This window comes from Cordyceps militaris, assembly GCF_000225605.1.
Source record: "Cordyceps militaris CM01 unplaced genomic scaffold CCM_S00001, whole genome shotgun sequence".
NCBI lineage: Eukaryota > Fungi > Ascomycota > Sordariomycetes > Hypocreales > Cordycipitaceae > Cordyceps > Cordyceps militaris.
Genome location: NW_006271969.1, coordinates 1,624,078 through 1,640,245, shown reverse-complemented (window position 1 = coordinate 1,640,245; position 16,168 = coordinate 1,624,078). Strand labels below are relative to the sequence as shown.

The window sequence follows — 16,168 nt, the reverse complement described above, 5'->3', positions numbered from 1 at the left end:
AGATAAATCATAGCGTAGCCGCGGAACAAACTTCTTCATTCTAAGAACGTGAATGTCTCGTTTCTACGTGGTGTCGGCCGACGGAATAGCTACTTCCTTTTAATGCGTCAGCCCTCGGTGATCACATCGTCACGGCAAAATACATGTATTAATTTTTTGTCTGTGCGGCAAAGTATGCTTGCATGAGAAAATCATCATATGCCATCTCTTCGGCTGTCGGCCTCTGCTCGGGCAGCCAACAAAGCACGCTGCGCACAAATCCAAGCAGAAGCTCTTTGTCCTCGTCATGAATCTGGGTGATGCGGTCTTCGAAGGACTGGTTCGGGATAGGAATGGAGCCTTTCCAGTTGCCTATCACAAGGTAATAGTTAATAAAATGCAAATTATGCTGCGATCGAGTATAGCTCACCCGCATCGTCGAAGAACCTCGCGCCGATCGTACTGCGTCGCAAGAACTTGGGCGGCGGGTTGCCCATCAGAGACACCATTTCCGCCAAGTGCTGCTCATCATCAAGAACGCCGTTTTTTTTCGCATGAAACAGTGGCTTCCCTTCTAAAAGGTCAAAGATCTATATTGATGTTAGTAGAGCATCACTGTTCGTAAAGTACAGAAATTTACCATAACACCAACCGACCACAAGTCAACTTTGGAGGACCACTCCATGCCCAGAATAACCTCCGGGGCTCTGTAGACGTCGGGCATAATGTCGCCCATAAAAGTCTCCTGACCAAATCTTGCTGAGCCCATATCAGACAGCACAAGCGGCCCATTGGTCCGAGGCACTGGACGGGACATGTAGATTGTTCTATTGGGGAGAACCTTCCTCGCAACAGGGCGCGCATGCTCGTCCTTCTCTAGTTGAGAGAATGGCGTGTCGTCTGTTGCGCCAACAAGGATATTATTCGGAGAAATATCTATTGGGGTTAGCATTACAGACGCCGGACTAGTGAATAAACTAACCGGTGTGAACAATGCTGTTTTTGTGAAGATAATCCATCGCGATCAGAAGAACTTGGACGCTCGTCTGTAGCATCCGTTTTGCTAGTCTGTTCCCTGGTAAGTACTCGCGGAGTTCAGTGAAAGTCATTCCTTGGGGCACATAGACAAGGCATGTATGAGTTCCATGAGGACCGTTGAGAGTGAAAGAGTCTATAGCTGTGCGAACGCTACGTCTGCCTGGGTGCTCCTGGACAGGAGCTGTCTGGAGATACCCGGCCACGCCGATCTCTTGGCTGGCTTGTGCGGGAACTGCACCGTCTGTAGTTCGGGTGCAAACCTTTACAGCTCGATATTGGGAGGTTCTGGATGCACTGTCAGCGAAATGAATGGTTTATTGTGGGTTGTAAGAGGCACTGGGCTGTCGTACTTCACGTCTTTGGCCAGCCAGACTGTCGACCCCACCCCACGACCAAGTTTGCAGATGATGCGATATTGCGAATTGAGAGTCTGGTCTGTCGTAACAGGATAGTAGTCTTCTGCCTTATACCGGGGAAGAAGCTCCTCTTCAATAGGCGTTGCGTCTGGCACGCGATGGAAGTTCTTTGTAGGGGTCGTCATTTTCCGCGGCCAGCCCCTTGGTTGAGATGCCTCACTCAGTTGGCCGCAATTATGAGAACAGACAAAAGCAGCTGATCGTTGCCGACGAAGCAACGTGAGAGGGTGACATTGAAGTACGCGGACTATACGTGTCATTATGAGATGTAGAATGAAGAAATGCAATAGGGAGAGTGGAATCGCCGAACAAGGCGCTTGGATCTGGGTTCGAAGTCCGATTACTCGTGTCACGCCCCCACTGTATGCATAAGTGGGGGTGTGACACGAGTAACTGGGAACGAGTTTACAGTGCCCGCTACTACTGTGGAGCGTCGTTCTGGTTACATAAGACAGCAGCGCAGCTAACACAGCTCACAGAGGGATAACAGAAAGCGAAGATAACAGGGATATCAGCCTGACATTAGATGAGGGAAAAACAGTCATTTTATATATCCCTTTCCCTCATGAGACGACGCCATGTCTCAGATAAGATAAGCCTCTAGTTATGCCTGGTTGCCTCAGCGCTTAGTAGTGGATCGGTGACGGCGCCCACCAATCGTTGCTCAGCTTCTTGCAGTCATTGATCCGTCACGTTGCATGTAATATAACTTAGTCGCATGGTCGCACCTCCGAAGAGTCAACGAGGACGAATAGAGTGAACAACGTTGGGTGGATGTTGTCACCAACAAGGCATCTTATCGCTTGGGTTCATTGGCCACTTCACGCAGCTTGCGCTTTTGCAGGGTTGAGCCTTAGAGAAAGTCGAAAACTTCGTACACGGCGGTACGCGCTCAGGCATCCAACTGCGTCGTTGTGCCCGGGTGTCTCCACGCTTTGCACAACCTAACTAGTCCGAAGCGCTGAAAAACGAGGTCTCCCGGGGCGCTGCTCTCTTCCCCCGCGTCTTCTTGCAGAAGAAGATATGTCCTGGGGTCTTGCGCCTGCCACAGCTACACGTGAGTGTGGCGTCAGCATGGCGGAATCCTTCGTGGTATGATCCGAAGCCATACTTATTATAGCTCAATACAATATATATAAAGAGCATCGACCAGCCGCTACTTGGTCAACTTCAAACGCCTTTTATCTTGCTTTCTTTGTCTCGCTTCAACCCACATTCGCACGCCACATTAAACTTCATTCTCAATCTTCTTTTCCCCTTAAATCCAGAAAATGCTGCGTTCTACAGCGAGCCGTCTTGTGAGGTACAACAATGTTTCCCTAGACCAGCTCCAGGCAGCAGCTGGTTCTGTTTTCTCGGATGGTGTAGAGGCAGCCAGCAATGCCGTTGAGCAAAAGGTTGGATCTATTCACCGGAGTCCGAATTTACGAGCAGCACCAAATTAACCCAAGACCCACAGTACCCTCGTGTAACTGAAGCTCGAATCCAGTAAGTCCCAGCAGTTCATCCGGCGCGGTGATTGTCCAATGTGCCAGGTTTCAAGGCCTTTACTGATTTGCCGCTCCATAGGGGTACAACTCCGCACCCGTCCAGCAAAGACAAGAGTGAAACCCAAAATGTTGTTACTGTGAGCTACCATACTGAATCTGGAACTCGCATGTGCAGCATTCATGTCCGCGAGGATGGAACTTGGGCCGAGTTTCCTTCCAGGGCTGGCAGGAAATAGAGAGTCGATGCGAGTCTGGAATCCCCAATGGGATTGCTTTTTCCAGAAGCAAGCCATGGAAATCTTCAGTCTTATTCTACATAAGCATGGGCAATCATATGGAGGCAACGCGGAGCAAGGGGGCACCAATAAGGTGCGACTGTGAAGAGGTACCTGTGGTGAACATATGGCAGAAGCGTAAAGTATCTTTTAAGTAGGCCAAACAACAAAATGCTATTGTAAGCAAACAGAACCGCGATTTTCCCTGCATGCTCAGCAGCCAGAGACCGGCGATGACCAAGTCTGTAACATGAAAGACTTCAAAGTTGCAGAGGACGCGGCATATATATTAGTTGAGACCTAGTGTAGTATGTAATGGCCATGATGTCTCTCATGAGCGAACGAATACTTTGTACGCAATAATCATGACCCAAATCCAAAAGACGGCGCCCGTCAAACCCATCGCAAACACCAAATACCACGATTGACCTGCTCCCCTCATTAGCTGCATCCCGGCTTCGCCCTCCTTCCCGCGCACGCACAGCAAAAAACTTAAAAAACTTACATATATTCCGCTGCTGCATCCACGCCAGCGTGGCCGCGTCGGGCGCGCGCGGGTTCTGATTCCAGACCTGCTCGTCGCAGACGCTCTGGACGCCGCCGACGCCCCAGAGCGCGATGGCGCTCGCGACCAGGCCGACCATCCAGAGCACGAAGAGCGCGGCGGCGCCAATCATGACAATGGCCGGCAGCAGGCGGCGGTACCAGATGAGCCACATGACGGCCAGCAGGTACGCCAGCGCGACCGCGGCCACCGTCAGGTAGTAAGGGATGTACCACGGCACCGGCAGGTCCAGCTGGCTCTGCGTCTGCATAAACGTGGCCAGCACGCCGAGCACCGACGACGCGGCGAGCAGCATGACGAACAGCCAGATGTTGACCTGGTACGGCGGCCAGTCGTACGTCCGCACGTGCACGATGCGCCGCCCGTCGTGCGCGACGGAGCTGGGCGTCAGCGTGGAGGAGAGGCCCATGATGGTGACGGCGGCAGCGGCGGCAGCGGCAACGATCTGGTGTAGATGGTTGTGTTGTTGTTGTTGTCGGTCGGTTGGGGGGAGAGCACTGTCAAAGTCGTGATTCGCGCCGAGAGCGTTTTTTTTTTTTTTTGCGCTAGGCGCGAAACTTTGGAGGCTTTTGGCGACGGACACAAGATTCGCAATCAAACGGTTCTTGCGCCTCTTCTTCCAATGACCATTCGCTCTCACGAGTCGCTAGAGTGTGGCGGCGCGGCGTTCTTTGTCGCCGGGCTGGTCGGTTCGGGTCGGTTGGCGGGGGTGGCGGGGGTGCTGGTACGGGCCAGGTGATGCGCCCGTTTCGCTCTTTAGCAACTCTGCAAAGGCAATAACGCGCTGGAAATGGGCATGCGAATTGCACCAAGTCGCATATAGATGGCCGGAATGTAGATTTGGTAACTAAAAAGAAACCTAAAAAGAAGAGCGGCTTGCAAGAAGTAAGGACTCAGGTAGGAGGATACAGGGGTGGTGGCTGGGCCGGGGTGTCCCAGCCACGCGGCGCCCCGGCTGCATCTCAAACATGCATATGTAGTTACGTCATTTCCGAAAACCTGAGAACGACATCATTATTTCAATCATGTATTATAAAGAAGAAATCGTCATTTTAACCATGCGAGTTTATATATCGTAACAGACGTTGGCTTTCTACCTATTTTCGTTACTAAGGAGTTTCCATCTCATTAAATGCATTCTTTTCATATGCCACCTAGTACGCCAGACCAAGTGAAAAAAACCGTCAATGCTGTCTTTGACAAAGGAGAATTTCGCATAGCATCGCTAGCGCTCTTATTTCTGTATTTCCATCCTCTCTCGCTCCTCCTCAGACTCGGGATGTTGTCTCTTGTGTACAGGCTTACAGCAGAGTCTCGCCGAGGGCGCAGCGAACGAGCGAGCAGCCAGCGCCGACGGTGGCCTTGGCACCCTCTTCGGTGGCAGCGAGCTCGGGGTTGACCTCGACGAGATCGATGGCGATGAGGTTGCCGGTCTGATGGACCGACTCGCAGATGTAGTCGCCCTCGCGCAGGGTGAGGCCACCGCGGACGGGGGTGCCGGTGCTGGGCGCCCACATGGGGTCGAGGGCGTCGACGTCAAAGGACAAGTGGATGGGGGTGTCGTTTCCAATGTGGGCGAGGGCCATTTCGACGACGCGACCGATGCCGTAGCTGTTTATTGTTAGTGACGCGAGTACTTTTTAATTATTTTTTCCCTTTGCAGGCGACGTACCGGTCTACGTCAAACATGGAAAAGGCCTTGACATTGTTGTCGCGGAGAATCTTCTTCTCGGCCTTGTCGACGTCACGGAGGCCAATGTAGACGAGCTTGGCAATGTTAAGGCGCATGTCTTCCTTGAGCCAGCCGAAATACTCGTCCTTGTCGTCCGTGGCAAGGCCGGTGAGGAAGGCGAGGGGCATGCCGTGAATGTTGCCCGAGTCGGAGCCCTCGGGGGTGTTGATGTCGGTGTGCGCATCGACCCAGATGACGGCAATCTCGCGGCCGAGGCGCTCGCGGGTGGCCTTGGCGGTACCGGCAATAGTGCCAATGGCGACCGAGTGGTCGCCGCCGAGGGTGAGCGTCAGGCGGCCCTGCGACGAGTGGCTGTAGGTGGCCTCGGCAATCTTGCGGTTGACGGCCGAGACGAGCAGCGGGTTCTTCATGCCCCGGTACTCGGGATCGGCAGCCGGGGCCAGGTCCTTGTAAAACTGCACCTCGGAGTCGCCGTGCAGGTTGTATTCGAGCTCTTCCTTGATTTGGGTGAGGAGGCCGGATTCGATGAGGGCCGACGGGCCGTTGTCGACACCCGCTTTGGGCTATGACGGCAAGTATGTTAGAGGTGACATTTTTTTCTTTTCATTTCCTTGCCTGTCCTCGGGCGCATGTTCAATTGCGCGCAAGGAGAAGGCAGGAGGCGCATACCTGGCCACCAGAGAAGCCAACGGCGACGACGCCGAGGTCCTGGGGGTTGCTGAGGAACTTGCTAGGAACGTTCATGGCTGCAGTGTTGGTGGGGGTATATGCACAAAGATGATAAGTGACGCGACGTGGGGTTCCGGGTTCTTGCGCGAGTAGCTACAGCTCGATGAACAAGCAAGCAGAGGAAAAACAATCAGAAATCAAGAAAAGGGAGAGTTTTGTTCTTGCTCTAAAATCGGTGGAACACGGAAGATAGGCTGGAGGGGGGAGGAGCGCAAGCTTTTTATTCGAGGGCTCGGAAGTGGGCGCGGCCAAGAAGCAAAAAGCTCGACCGAGAAGGAGGGGAGGGGTCCTTGCTCTTCCTCCATCATCGGCTTTTCGGCGGGGGACGCGGATTCCGTGAAAAAGGGCAAGAAAAAAGGGCGAGAAAGGGCCAGAAAAAAGTGGCTAGACCCCCCTCCATCTTCACACCCTACCTAGGTACGTGACGAGCATGGGCATGAAGCTATACCTCTAAAGTTAAGTGAGAGAGGATGCCCGCAGGACAGTGGGTGAAGCTATGCCGTTAAAGGTGCGCAGCGCGCACACGGCGGCGGACGAGGGAGAAAAAAAAGGTCCAACAGCGTAATGGTTTCCAGGTGGAGAGCGGCAGATCTGGTTTCAACCGACATTGTGCGTGTATTACTGGCTGGTGCGTCCTTGTCCGTTCACATCATGACTAGCTGTCAGAAGGAAGCTCGGCCGTTTGCGCCGGGCTGCAACGTTGGCGAAGCTCCTTCGTGCTCACGGCATGTGTCACGAATGATCAGCAGACTGGGGGTGCATGGCGTGGTGGTATACAAAAAAAAAGAAACACCTACCTTTCTAGCTGACAGCTCACGGACTGCAATGCATATGTGCTTCTGGAAGGAATATACGGAATATACACGGGAAGGGCTATTCTATGCCCAGCAAATCAGCACGCATAGTCTACTCCGACTCTCCGAAGGCGTTTGGCAGCTGTGTCCGTCCGCTGCGTCCCACTTGCAGATTTGGCCCCGCAGAGTCCGGACAGCAGCCCGGCGGTGCATCCGATCAAAAACGGCGTTGGAACAGATGCTGGGGTTTAGAAAAGGGGATACGAGCTTAAATTCTTACCATAGACGTAGCAATCAATTAGTCGGTGATTTGATATCAACAACAGTTAGCTGGCTGGCCTGTTCGCCCTTGGTTACACGGTGCGAGTAAGGCACCGTCATTGCCCCTCCAAACACATCTTGGCCCCTCCGAAAACAGAACAAGTGACGAGGCCGAGCCATGTTTGCGCCGTAGGGTGTGACGAGGGTTGTACATGGCGAGAGGAAGCGGCGGAAACAAGCGAAGAAAAAGTCTGGGCAATTAAAGCCGGCTGTAGCCAGAGATGGTTGAGGAGTCTCTAGTCTCTCTAGTCTCTCTAGGTAGGTAGTCTCTCTCGTTGAGGTTGCCGCCAAGTGTTATCCTTTTAGCGGGCTTTACAGGGGTCCTCAGCAAGATGCTCCCCTAATGGCAGGTACACGTACCCTGGAGGTCGAAGCGCACAGGCACTCAACCACCGCTTGCACCGCGGTTAACAACTTACCTGGGGATCGGATATCACCCATCGCATCCCATCTCAGTGCGGGCGGCAACGACGAAATCGCCATCCTCCCGCTTTATTATAACGACCTGCTATTAATACTTCCAACTATTATTAGTCTTTTCGACGCCTGTTGTATCGTCGTCCAACCAACAAGCTCATTGGCTCACTACCAAACGGGTCATATCAGTAGATGCACTATCCCGTCTCATCACATTCAGCATGACGCAAGAGTCAATTCAGTCACGGATAATTTGTACAATATGCTGTCATCATTAGCCGTCCCGGTGCATCTTGACTCAGGCTGTCGCGGAAGCAAAAGAAGCTGCAGAAGCAAATTGGACTCGACCACTGACGAGCAGCCGGTGGCAGCCACTAGCACGAGACAGGCAGGACTGGGCTTGGCCAGGTAGAGCCTCATGCCTCATGCGACGATCGGTGTGTGCCTGGTTTGTCGGCCATGGTTTGGGCAGCACGCGAGCACGTCACAACAGTTCGGATCAACAAGCGAGAGTTGTACGCTGAAGCCTGAAGGCAAGTCAGGGAACAAGAGGACAGCAGAGCCTAAAAAGAATCGCCGATGGAGACTTTATTAGTATACCGCCACACCGTTTCAGGTGGTCATCACAATTCGCTCGTGCAATCAAGCTGTGCCTGGGCCAGAGCATTTATTATCAAAACTTTGCCAAATGTCCCATATCTCAAAGAAAGGAGAAAGGGGGGGGGGTTACGCAATCATGCTGGTCAAAGGTAAAAAGAGCAGGTTGCAAGGGTCGACAGGGACCCACAGAGCCATGTCCCCGAGTAAGGCATGGATTGACGGATATGCAGGTCTTGCGCTGCTCACAATTACAAAAACAAGAAAAAAAGAATGAAAAAAGGCACAGAGGAGAGATGAGCCTCTTGGCACAAAGGTTCAATAGTTAGTTATTTCAGTGATCCAAAACATGCAAGAACAAGCAACCGCATTCCATTTGGCTTCTACAACGTTGCGCTAACTAATAGCGCAAGGGGCAAGTTTCACAAAGGGAAAGGCCGGCGCCAGTTAGTCTGACGATGAAATCTCTAGCCGTGGAACCACCACCCAACCAAGTGGTAAAGCTGGTACATACATAACTAGTTCATGAATAGTGCCAGGACAAAAGATGGGATCTTGCGAGCCAATATATTTTGAAATTGGGCATCCGACCAGTTCATGAGCCCCTGTCCAATCCAGTGTTGGGATGTGCGCCTCGGACCAGTGACAAGCTTTGTTGGCAGCGCGTGGGTGGCGGCCTGCAGGCCATGTGCCATGTTGTGCGGCCCGAGAAACCGTCCGTCGCAGAATAGTTAGGTACCTGATTAACTAGTACGAGTTACGTATAACAATGAAGACCACCTTTTTTTTTAATTCAGTTATTTCTTCAACTACGCCACCACCAAACACTTGGCCAACTTTTTGATCAATCATAGCAGCTCTCTCAATGGGGCAACAGATTGCACCGTTGATCACTTCACCTAGTCGCCCATTTTTCCCTGCTCTGGCCCCCCCCCCTGATATGAACTGCGAGTCAAATAATTCCCCGCCTGCATCTCTGATTCTCTGTGCATACATGGTGCATAGCCGCACATTGTCACTTGTCCGTCGACAAGTCTAAAATACCCCATCGTCACTGCGTAGGTCGTACAGTACCTGGTCCGTTTTGAACGTGCCAAATTATTTTCATCCCGGCCTTTTCTCCCCACGCTCGCTTCGTCCCTTATCAACTCCTTGTTTTCTTCTCCCCTGCTTTTTCCTTTCCCCGGCTTTTCTCGTCTTTCCTCGAGAACTTTCCCAAGCCTGTAGCCTGTCTTGGCGCACCTGCATAATCACTTGGCAGCTTTGATAGTTTTGCCTCGTCGTCTTTCCTCTCGGCCATCACTCCTTTTTGTCCCTTTTTCCTTTCTCCATTTCTGCATTCTCCTTCTTGTCTCTCCCTTTTCCCTCTCTCTTATCTCCCATTGTATCCCCTCTGTGGCGCAAGACAACGCGAGCTGCCCGCACCTCGACATACCACCAATTCATCTCCCCCACCAACGACCGACGTACGACTGTCGCTTCCGTTTGACGACCAGCATACCAGTCTTGCTCGAATACCCTCGTTTCATACGTCCTGCCCTTTTCTCGGCCGCCACCTTTTTTCTTCACTTAGCCGACTCCATTATCCTGTGATGCTATTTGTATCAGCCCTCGCCACCTATTATTAGCGTCCTCGCCCGCTTGTGCAGAGCTGACGACGCCCGCCACGCCACGACCATCACTAACAGACGAAGCTGGTCCTCGACTGCATCTGACAAAGAAAAGTCAGCATGATGCCCCGGCCATCTGGCATTGTCCGTTATCTGGGCATCGCCCTGATTATGCTATTCACCCTCTACATCTTCAACAACAATGCCTACGAAATCACAGTCTCCAGCCTCCACCGCCCCGGTGGCCTGTCGGGAGGTGGCCGTTTGTACAAAGGGTACCACTACCTCATCTTGTCTTTTTTTTTGAGATTTCCTTTCAGACCAGTCCTTGATCTAATATGAATTCGTATCCAGAACCAACAAGCTTCACCCGATCGACAGTCTGATCTTCGACGCGCAAACCAGGTTTACCGACCTCCTCCACAAGGAAACAAAGACCGTCGAGGACGCCGCCCAAGCATACCGCAAGCGCCGCGGCCGCCACCCGCCGCCCGGCTTCCACCAGTGGTTCGAGTTTGCCCAGTCCCACGGCGCCATCATCGTCGAGGACTTCTTTGACCAAATTCACCACGACCTAGAGCCGTTTTGGGGCGTCGACCCGGCCGCCATGCGCCGCGAGTCGCAGGCCTTTGAGATGACCATCAACGTGCGCGACGGCAACGCCACCACGGGGTCCGACTGGTTCTGGACTAAGATCTGGCTCGGCCTCGTCAAGAACATCGAGCACCTGCTGCCCGACATGGACATTCCCCTCAACGCCATGGATGAACCTCGCATCATCACCCCGTACGAGGACATTCAGCACTACATGGCCAAGGCGGCCAAAACGACCGGCCTCGCCGACCCTGTGACGGTTGTAAGCGGGTTCCAGTCACTACCGCACGGCGCCAACACGGACGATGGAAAGGTGCTCGACAAGGCGTGGGAGGGCGAAGAGACAAGTAAGCAGTCCAGCATACCCATTGGCCGATGTCGGCAAACACAGCCGCCCATCGAGACTAACACACAGCCTCTCCAACAGACCCCTTTTGGAACCTCGTCCGCCGCGGCTGCCCGCCGCAGAGTCTGGCCCGAACCTCGCCCGTGCAGACCGACTTTTCCGACACACCCGTCTTCAACACGTCGCTCGCCAAAGCGCACTCGTACCACGGCTTCGTCGCCAACAGCTCGCTCGCGCGCGACGTGTGCCACCAGCCGGACGTGCAGGGTCTCGCCGGCGTCTTCATTGAGCCGCTGTCGACGAGCACCACCAAGGTGCTCTTTCCGCTCTTCGGCGGCTCCAAGCTCGCCGTCAACAATGAGATTCTCATCCCTGCCGCCATGTACTACGACGGCGACAAGCGCTTCACCGGCGGCGACGAACACGGCGCGGCGTGGGCCGACAAGACTCCCGGCGTCATCTGGCGCGGCGTTGCCACGGGCGGCCGCAACCGCCCCGAGACCTGGAAGGGCTTTCAGCGCCACCGCTTTGTCGCCATGAACAACGGCACGACGCTGAGCCGCGCCGAGGTGGCCGGCGCCGAAGCCCCAGAAAACTTTGCCATGCCGGACCGCTCCGTGTACCGCGTGCGCGCGCAGACCGACGGCAAGCTCGGCGAGTGGATCAGCAACTTGACCAACGTTGGGCTGACTGATCTCGTCTGCACGCCGGCCCAGCCCGACCACCGCTGCCGCTACATGGACCACGCGTACGATACCGTTGAAGGCGTCTCCCTCCCCGATCAGTTTAACACCACGATCCTGCCCGACATTGACGGCAACTCGTTTTCTGGGCGCTACATTGGCTTCCTCCGGTCCACGTCGCTGCCGGTCAAGGCCACCTTTTGGCGCGAGTGGCACGACAGCCGGCTTGTTGCCTGGAAGCACTTTGTGCCCATGGACAATCGCTTCACCGACTACTACGGCATCTTGGATTACTTTCTCGGCTACGACGGCCGCGGCGCCCACGACATGGCCGCGGAAAAGATTGCCACGGACGGAAAAGACTGGGCGGACCGCGTCTTGCGCAAGGAAGACATGGAAATCTATGTCCTCCGCCTGCTCCTCGAGTATGGGCGCCTGCTGGATGACCGCAGGGAGACGATGGGCTGGGTCCAGGACGTCCTGGCCAAGCCTGCTCTGATGCGCAAGTGGAAGCAGTGGTAAATGCTGACCACCCTCTTTGGCAAAAACCCCCTAACATGAAATGAAACGCACATAATTTCCTTTCTTCTCCATCACCCCAAAGTACATTTGGGTGGGTGGGACTTTGCGCGGCATTTGTTTTACGCAAAAAAAGCATTTTCTTCCTTTGTACAGTCTGCATCAAGACATCAGCCGGTCGCTGATGATGTGTATACCTATTAGTGGCGTGGACCACTTCCATCTATCTTGTTTCCTTTTTTTGTTTCGCATTTCCTCGTACGGCGTTTGGCGGGCTATCCACGGTGTGCCTAGAATTATATCTTCTTGTTGAATTAATTGACCTTCATTCTTCTTCTAATCGCCCTTCATAAACTACACAAGAAAAATCGTAGCAGCGTCGGACATGACGTCGTTATGCCTCTCATCCTGCTTTTTGTACGTGGACCTCGCCGGTAGGCAAGCCAAAGTAGGCGGCAATGGGCTTTTGCGCGGGGAGCAGCTGGTTCGTCTTGACAGCCTCGTCGCCGTTGAAGCCGTAGAAGAGGCCAATCTCGACGATGCCGGGCAGCTTGATGAGAGCGTCGGCAAGCTTGCTCACCTCCCAGACGCCGCCCTGGCCGGCGCCGTCCTGGCCGTCCTTGAGGTCCTTGGGCAGCAGCAGCGCGGGAAAGGGCGCGTCAATGATCCACATGCCATTGTCGCTCACGCACTCGCCGGCCTTGCTGGGCAGCCCGGACCGCACGACGGGGTTGGTCGAGCCCATGTCACTGAGCCTGCTGAGCACATCCGGAGCGGCCATGGGCAGGACTTCAATCGGGATGGCCTTCCACTTTGTGCAGAGGCGGGGGGACTGCTTGCGCGAATCTACCAATTGTTGGCATCTTGGTCACTTTTTCATCCTTATTGTATTTGGATTGTGTGTGTCTGTGTGTTTGTTTAAAGAAAGGGGGGCATACCGGCCACGGCAACAAACTGCTTGGCAGCAGCAGCGACGAGTTTTTCCTGGAAGAGACAGGCGCCGCCGCCCTTGATGAGGTTGAGCTCCTCGTCGACCTCGTCGGCGCCGTCAAAGGCGACGTCGAGCGCGACGGCCCTGCCGCCGACGACGGGGCGCTCGTCGAGGTTGCGCATGCGGAGGCCGGCCCGGGTGAGCAGGCCCCGGGACTGGCTGCCGGTGGGGATAAAGGTCATGTCGCCGTAAAAGGACGCGCCCTTGGCCCGGATGGCGTCGACGACGTGCACGACGGTGCTGCCGGACCCGATGCCGACATACTTGTGCGAGGCCAGCAGGTAGTCGTCGACGGCCTGGCAGGCCGCGGCCTTTTTGGACTCCTCGATCAGAGCCGCCGCCGCCGCCGTGTCGGTGGTGTTGGCCATGTTTCTTTTTGTGTGGCGAAAGGGGGGGGGGGGGGCTGCGGGTTGTGTAGGTACAATGTTAGGGTGAGGGGACTCTGAATGGTGATGATCCGGCTCGCCCGAGATGTGGCAGGGTTGGGTTTGAGGGGTTGTGTGAAGGAGGTGTTAACTTGGACTGCGCAAGTTGGGATGAGATCGAGATAGTGGAGATGGGCTGTGTGGAGATGGTGGCAGAGGCCGAACTCTACTAGGTTAAGAGAGGGGTGATAACTAATGGATATCAATTAGGAAAGAAATGTACGGAAGGTAAAACTTAGCAAAGCTAATGAGGAACAAGAAAATACAAGAAAACCTTGGGTAAAAGTGCTTTGTTCTTTCTTCATTATTCCTACTCTCAAATCCATTTCGCGCTTCTCCACCCCAATGTCCTTTTCTGTCTAATTAGATTGTATAGGTACTGCTTGCTCACCCTTTCGTGGCAACTCTTATGCCGTTTCCTTAACCTGTCATTGCACGCTGGTCTTGGTCTTACCAGTGAAACAGCAGCTCATCCGAGAGTAGCTGTAATCTACTGAAAACGCTTGAAAAAATGCTTGAACGAGGTAATAAATGACATCCAGGTACTCATTGTAAAGAAAGCCGACGCCTTGCCTCTATTGCCGTTTCTAAATGCAGATACAGTAGTATACAAGTATTGTAACATAGTGAGCTCGTCAAAACCCCAGACCTTGCGCACCAGATTTGGTGTCCTCGTCATCGGCCGCATGACCCTCCTCGGACCACCGACCGAGGAGCTGCGTGTACGTCGGGCGAAACGGCCAGTCCATCCACGCGCGCACCACCTCGAGCCACTGCTCCTCGTTGACGCAGCGCGCCAGGACGCGACCCGGCCCGGACAGTGGGGAGCCGCCCCGCGCAGCGTCGCCAAAGCTCGGGCACCGGGGCAGCTCACTTCCGAACCCCCCCCAGAGGCGCTCGAGCCCGTCCTCGAGCGGCCTCAGGGTGTTGGCGAACCACAGATGCAGCAGGACATCCGACATTTCGCCAGACCGCGACGTCATCGGCCCGTACGCCCGCAGGACCGGGTCCATGGCCTTGGGCTGCATGTCGAGGAGTGTCGTCGGCGCGTTGGGGAAGAACTCGGCGGGCCGCGTGACGAGCGGCTCGTAGGCGCGCCGGTCCCATAGCAGCGCGGGCGGCCGTTGCCGGAACAGGTGGTGGTTGTCGACCAACCGCTGGTACTCGGCGGCCTTGTTCTTGGGGAGCCGGGCAACGGCGGCGGCGTAGGCTGCGTCGCTTGTTGTAAAGTCGGCGGTGCCATTGAGGGCGGTCACGGCCAGACGCTGCCGCAAAAGTGACCCGAAACGGTCCGCGAGTTTTTGCTCGTGCCGATCGCGGTATTCGAGTTGCCGCATGCGCCGCAGCTCGGCACTGGCGCTGTCAAGGCCCGGCGTGCGCCGCAGGCGGTCGAGCTCTTCAATGTACGGCCGCGCAAGCTGCGGCGTTTCCGTATCTGCAAAGTTCCTGCCCATGAGAGCCATCGGATCTGCACGGACACGCTTGTACGTCTCGGTCTGGCGGTGGACCGGCATCTCAATCCCGCGCGCGTCCATCCGGGCGGCGACGCCCGCGCACGACTCCACGTTGAGCCATTCATCCCGCAGGGCGGTGCGGGCGTGGACGTCGACAGTGGCGCCGCAGACCTCGTGCAGCCAGTCGCATGAGAGCTCGGCCTCAAAGGCGCCGCGGCGGCGCCGCAGCACGCTGCGTGGCAGCAGGCGGTGCTTGTCCTCGTCGTTAGTCCAGATGAGGAAGCGCACGAGCCCGTACTGCTGCAGCAGACGGCCCTGGCGGATGCTCGACAGAAACTGGTACAAAACCATGGTGCCGACATTGTCGAATCCGCGGTACGGTCGCTTCGGGCACATGGACAGGTTCGCCGTCACGAGCAGGGTGTCGTTGCGCGGCGGCGGCGCTTCGACGTGTGGCGCGACCTTGGTCTGCGCGGCGAAGCGCGACGCCACGATATGTTCGAGGTTTTCCCAGATAATGCCTGACTTTTTGATGAGCTCAACGTTGGGCTTGGATGTGAGGTCGCTGAGGAACGGCTGGTAAAAGTCGGCGTCGAGGTCGAGGAGGACATGCTTGCGCGGCTGCACGGCGTCGTGCAGGGCTTTGCTCCAGAGGCCAGCCCCTGGGTTTATATCCAGCAGATCGCATCCGGTGTGTCGTTCGAGCGAGTCTCCAATGTACTTGATGATATCAGCTGCGGAGAAAAGGGTCGCGCTGTTAGCAGGTACCAAGATTGGGGCAAGGCGTCGCATAACAAGGAGTGCCATAGGTAATTGGGGCCTTACAACATAGCTCTTCGCTTACGATGTTGACTCTCCGAGTATCGACCGGGGCATTTCGAGCGACGCGCGACCGCGCGCTCCGCCAGAGACCAGTATCCAGGAGTCGTTGCGCAATGTCCGTCTCGGCCACCAGCCAGTCGACCGGCGGGGAGCCACCTCTGGCTTTGGAGGCGACGCCTCGGGCGAGCAGGTTAGTGCGACATCCCAGGCGGCCAAGCAGTCGACGTGCGACTGTCCGTTTCAATGGCGCGCTGCCAATCATCAAGCAGGGGAGGGAGTGGTGAAGCGTGAGGCCTTGTCGAGGGGAAAGTCGAGCTCCAGACAAGGAGCAACTTTTTGGTGGAGCCTACCTACCACCACCTACCACCAGTCAAGGAACGCCCAAACGTGGACGCCTGAATAGGTGAGAG

At 55.3% G+C, this 16,168-nt stretch overlaps 6 protein-coding genes across 6 annotated transcripts; 1 reads left to right on the top strand and 5 right to left on the bottom strand.

The window, feature by feature from the left end:
- Window positions 1–148: 148 nt before the first annotated feature.
- On the bottom strand, window positions 149–1,558 carry CCM_00466 (protein kinase; the record flags this gene model as incomplete). Its single annotated transcript, XM_006665626.1, has 5 exons — window positions 149–351; window positions 410–569; window positions 620–915; window positions 962–1,302; window positions 1,368–1,558. The coding sequence occupies 5 exons, from the start codon at window positions 1,556–1,558 to the stop codon at window positions 149–151; spliced, it is 1,191 nt and encodes a 396-aa protein (XP_006665689.1).
- Window positions 1,559–3,529: 1,971 nt separating this feature from the next.
- Window positions 3,530–4,172, bottom strand: CCM_00465 (uncharacterized protein; the record flags this gene model as incomplete). Its single annotated transcript, XM_006665625.1, has 2 exons — window positions 3,530–3,627; window positions 3,704–4,172. The coding sequence occupies 2 exons, from the start codon at window positions 4,170–4,172 to the stop codon at window positions 3,530–3,532; spliced, it is 567 nt and encodes a 188-aa protein (XP_006665688.1).
- Window positions 4,173–5,064: 892 nt separating this feature from the next.
- On the bottom strand, window positions 5,065–6,200 carry CCM_00464 (arginase; the record flags this gene model as incomplete). Its single annotated transcript, XM_006665624.1, has 3 exons — window positions 5,065–5,374; window positions 5,436–6,019; window positions 6,126–6,200. 3 exons carry the CDS (start codon window positions 6,198–6,200, stop codon window positions 5,065–5,067), a joined length of 969 nt encoding a protein of 322 aa, XP_006665687.1.
- Window positions 6,201–9,000: 2,800 nt separating this feature from the next.
- On the top strand, window positions 9,001–12,069 carry CCM_00463 (capsule associated protein, putative; the record flags this gene model as incomplete). The annotated part of the gene is made up of 5 exons (XM_006665623.1): window positions 9,001–9,044; window positions 9,112–9,216; window positions 10,044–10,199; window positions 10,279–10,865; window positions 10,946–12,069. The coding sequence occupies 5 exons, from the start codon at window positions 9,001–9,003 to the stop codon at window positions 12,067–12,069; spliced, it is 2,016 nt and encodes a 671-aa protein (XP_006665686.1).
- A 400-nt stretch (window positions 12,070–12,469) lies between these two features.
- CCM_00462 (ribose 5-phosphate isomerase A) lies at window positions 12,470–13,425 on the bottom strand (the record flags this gene model as incomplete). Its single annotated transcript, XM_006665622.1, has 2 exons — window positions 12,470–12,912; window positions 13,005–13,425. The coding sequence occupies 2 exons, from the start codon at window positions 13,423–13,425 to the stop codon at window positions 12,470–12,472; spliced, it is 864 nt and encodes a 287-aa protein (XP_006665685.1).
- A 692-nt stretch (window positions 13,426–14,117) lies between these two features.
- CCM_00461 (uncharacterized protein) lies at window positions 14,118–15,812 on the bottom strand (the record flags this gene model as incomplete). Its single annotated transcript, XM_006665621.1, has 2 exons — window positions 14,118–15,690; window positions 15,781–15,812. The coding sequence occupies 2 exons, from the start codon at window positions 15,810–15,812 to the stop codon at window positions 14,118–14,120; spliced, it is 1,605 nt and encodes a 534-aa protein (XP_006665684.1).
- Window positions 15,813–16,168: the final 356 nt, after the last annotated feature.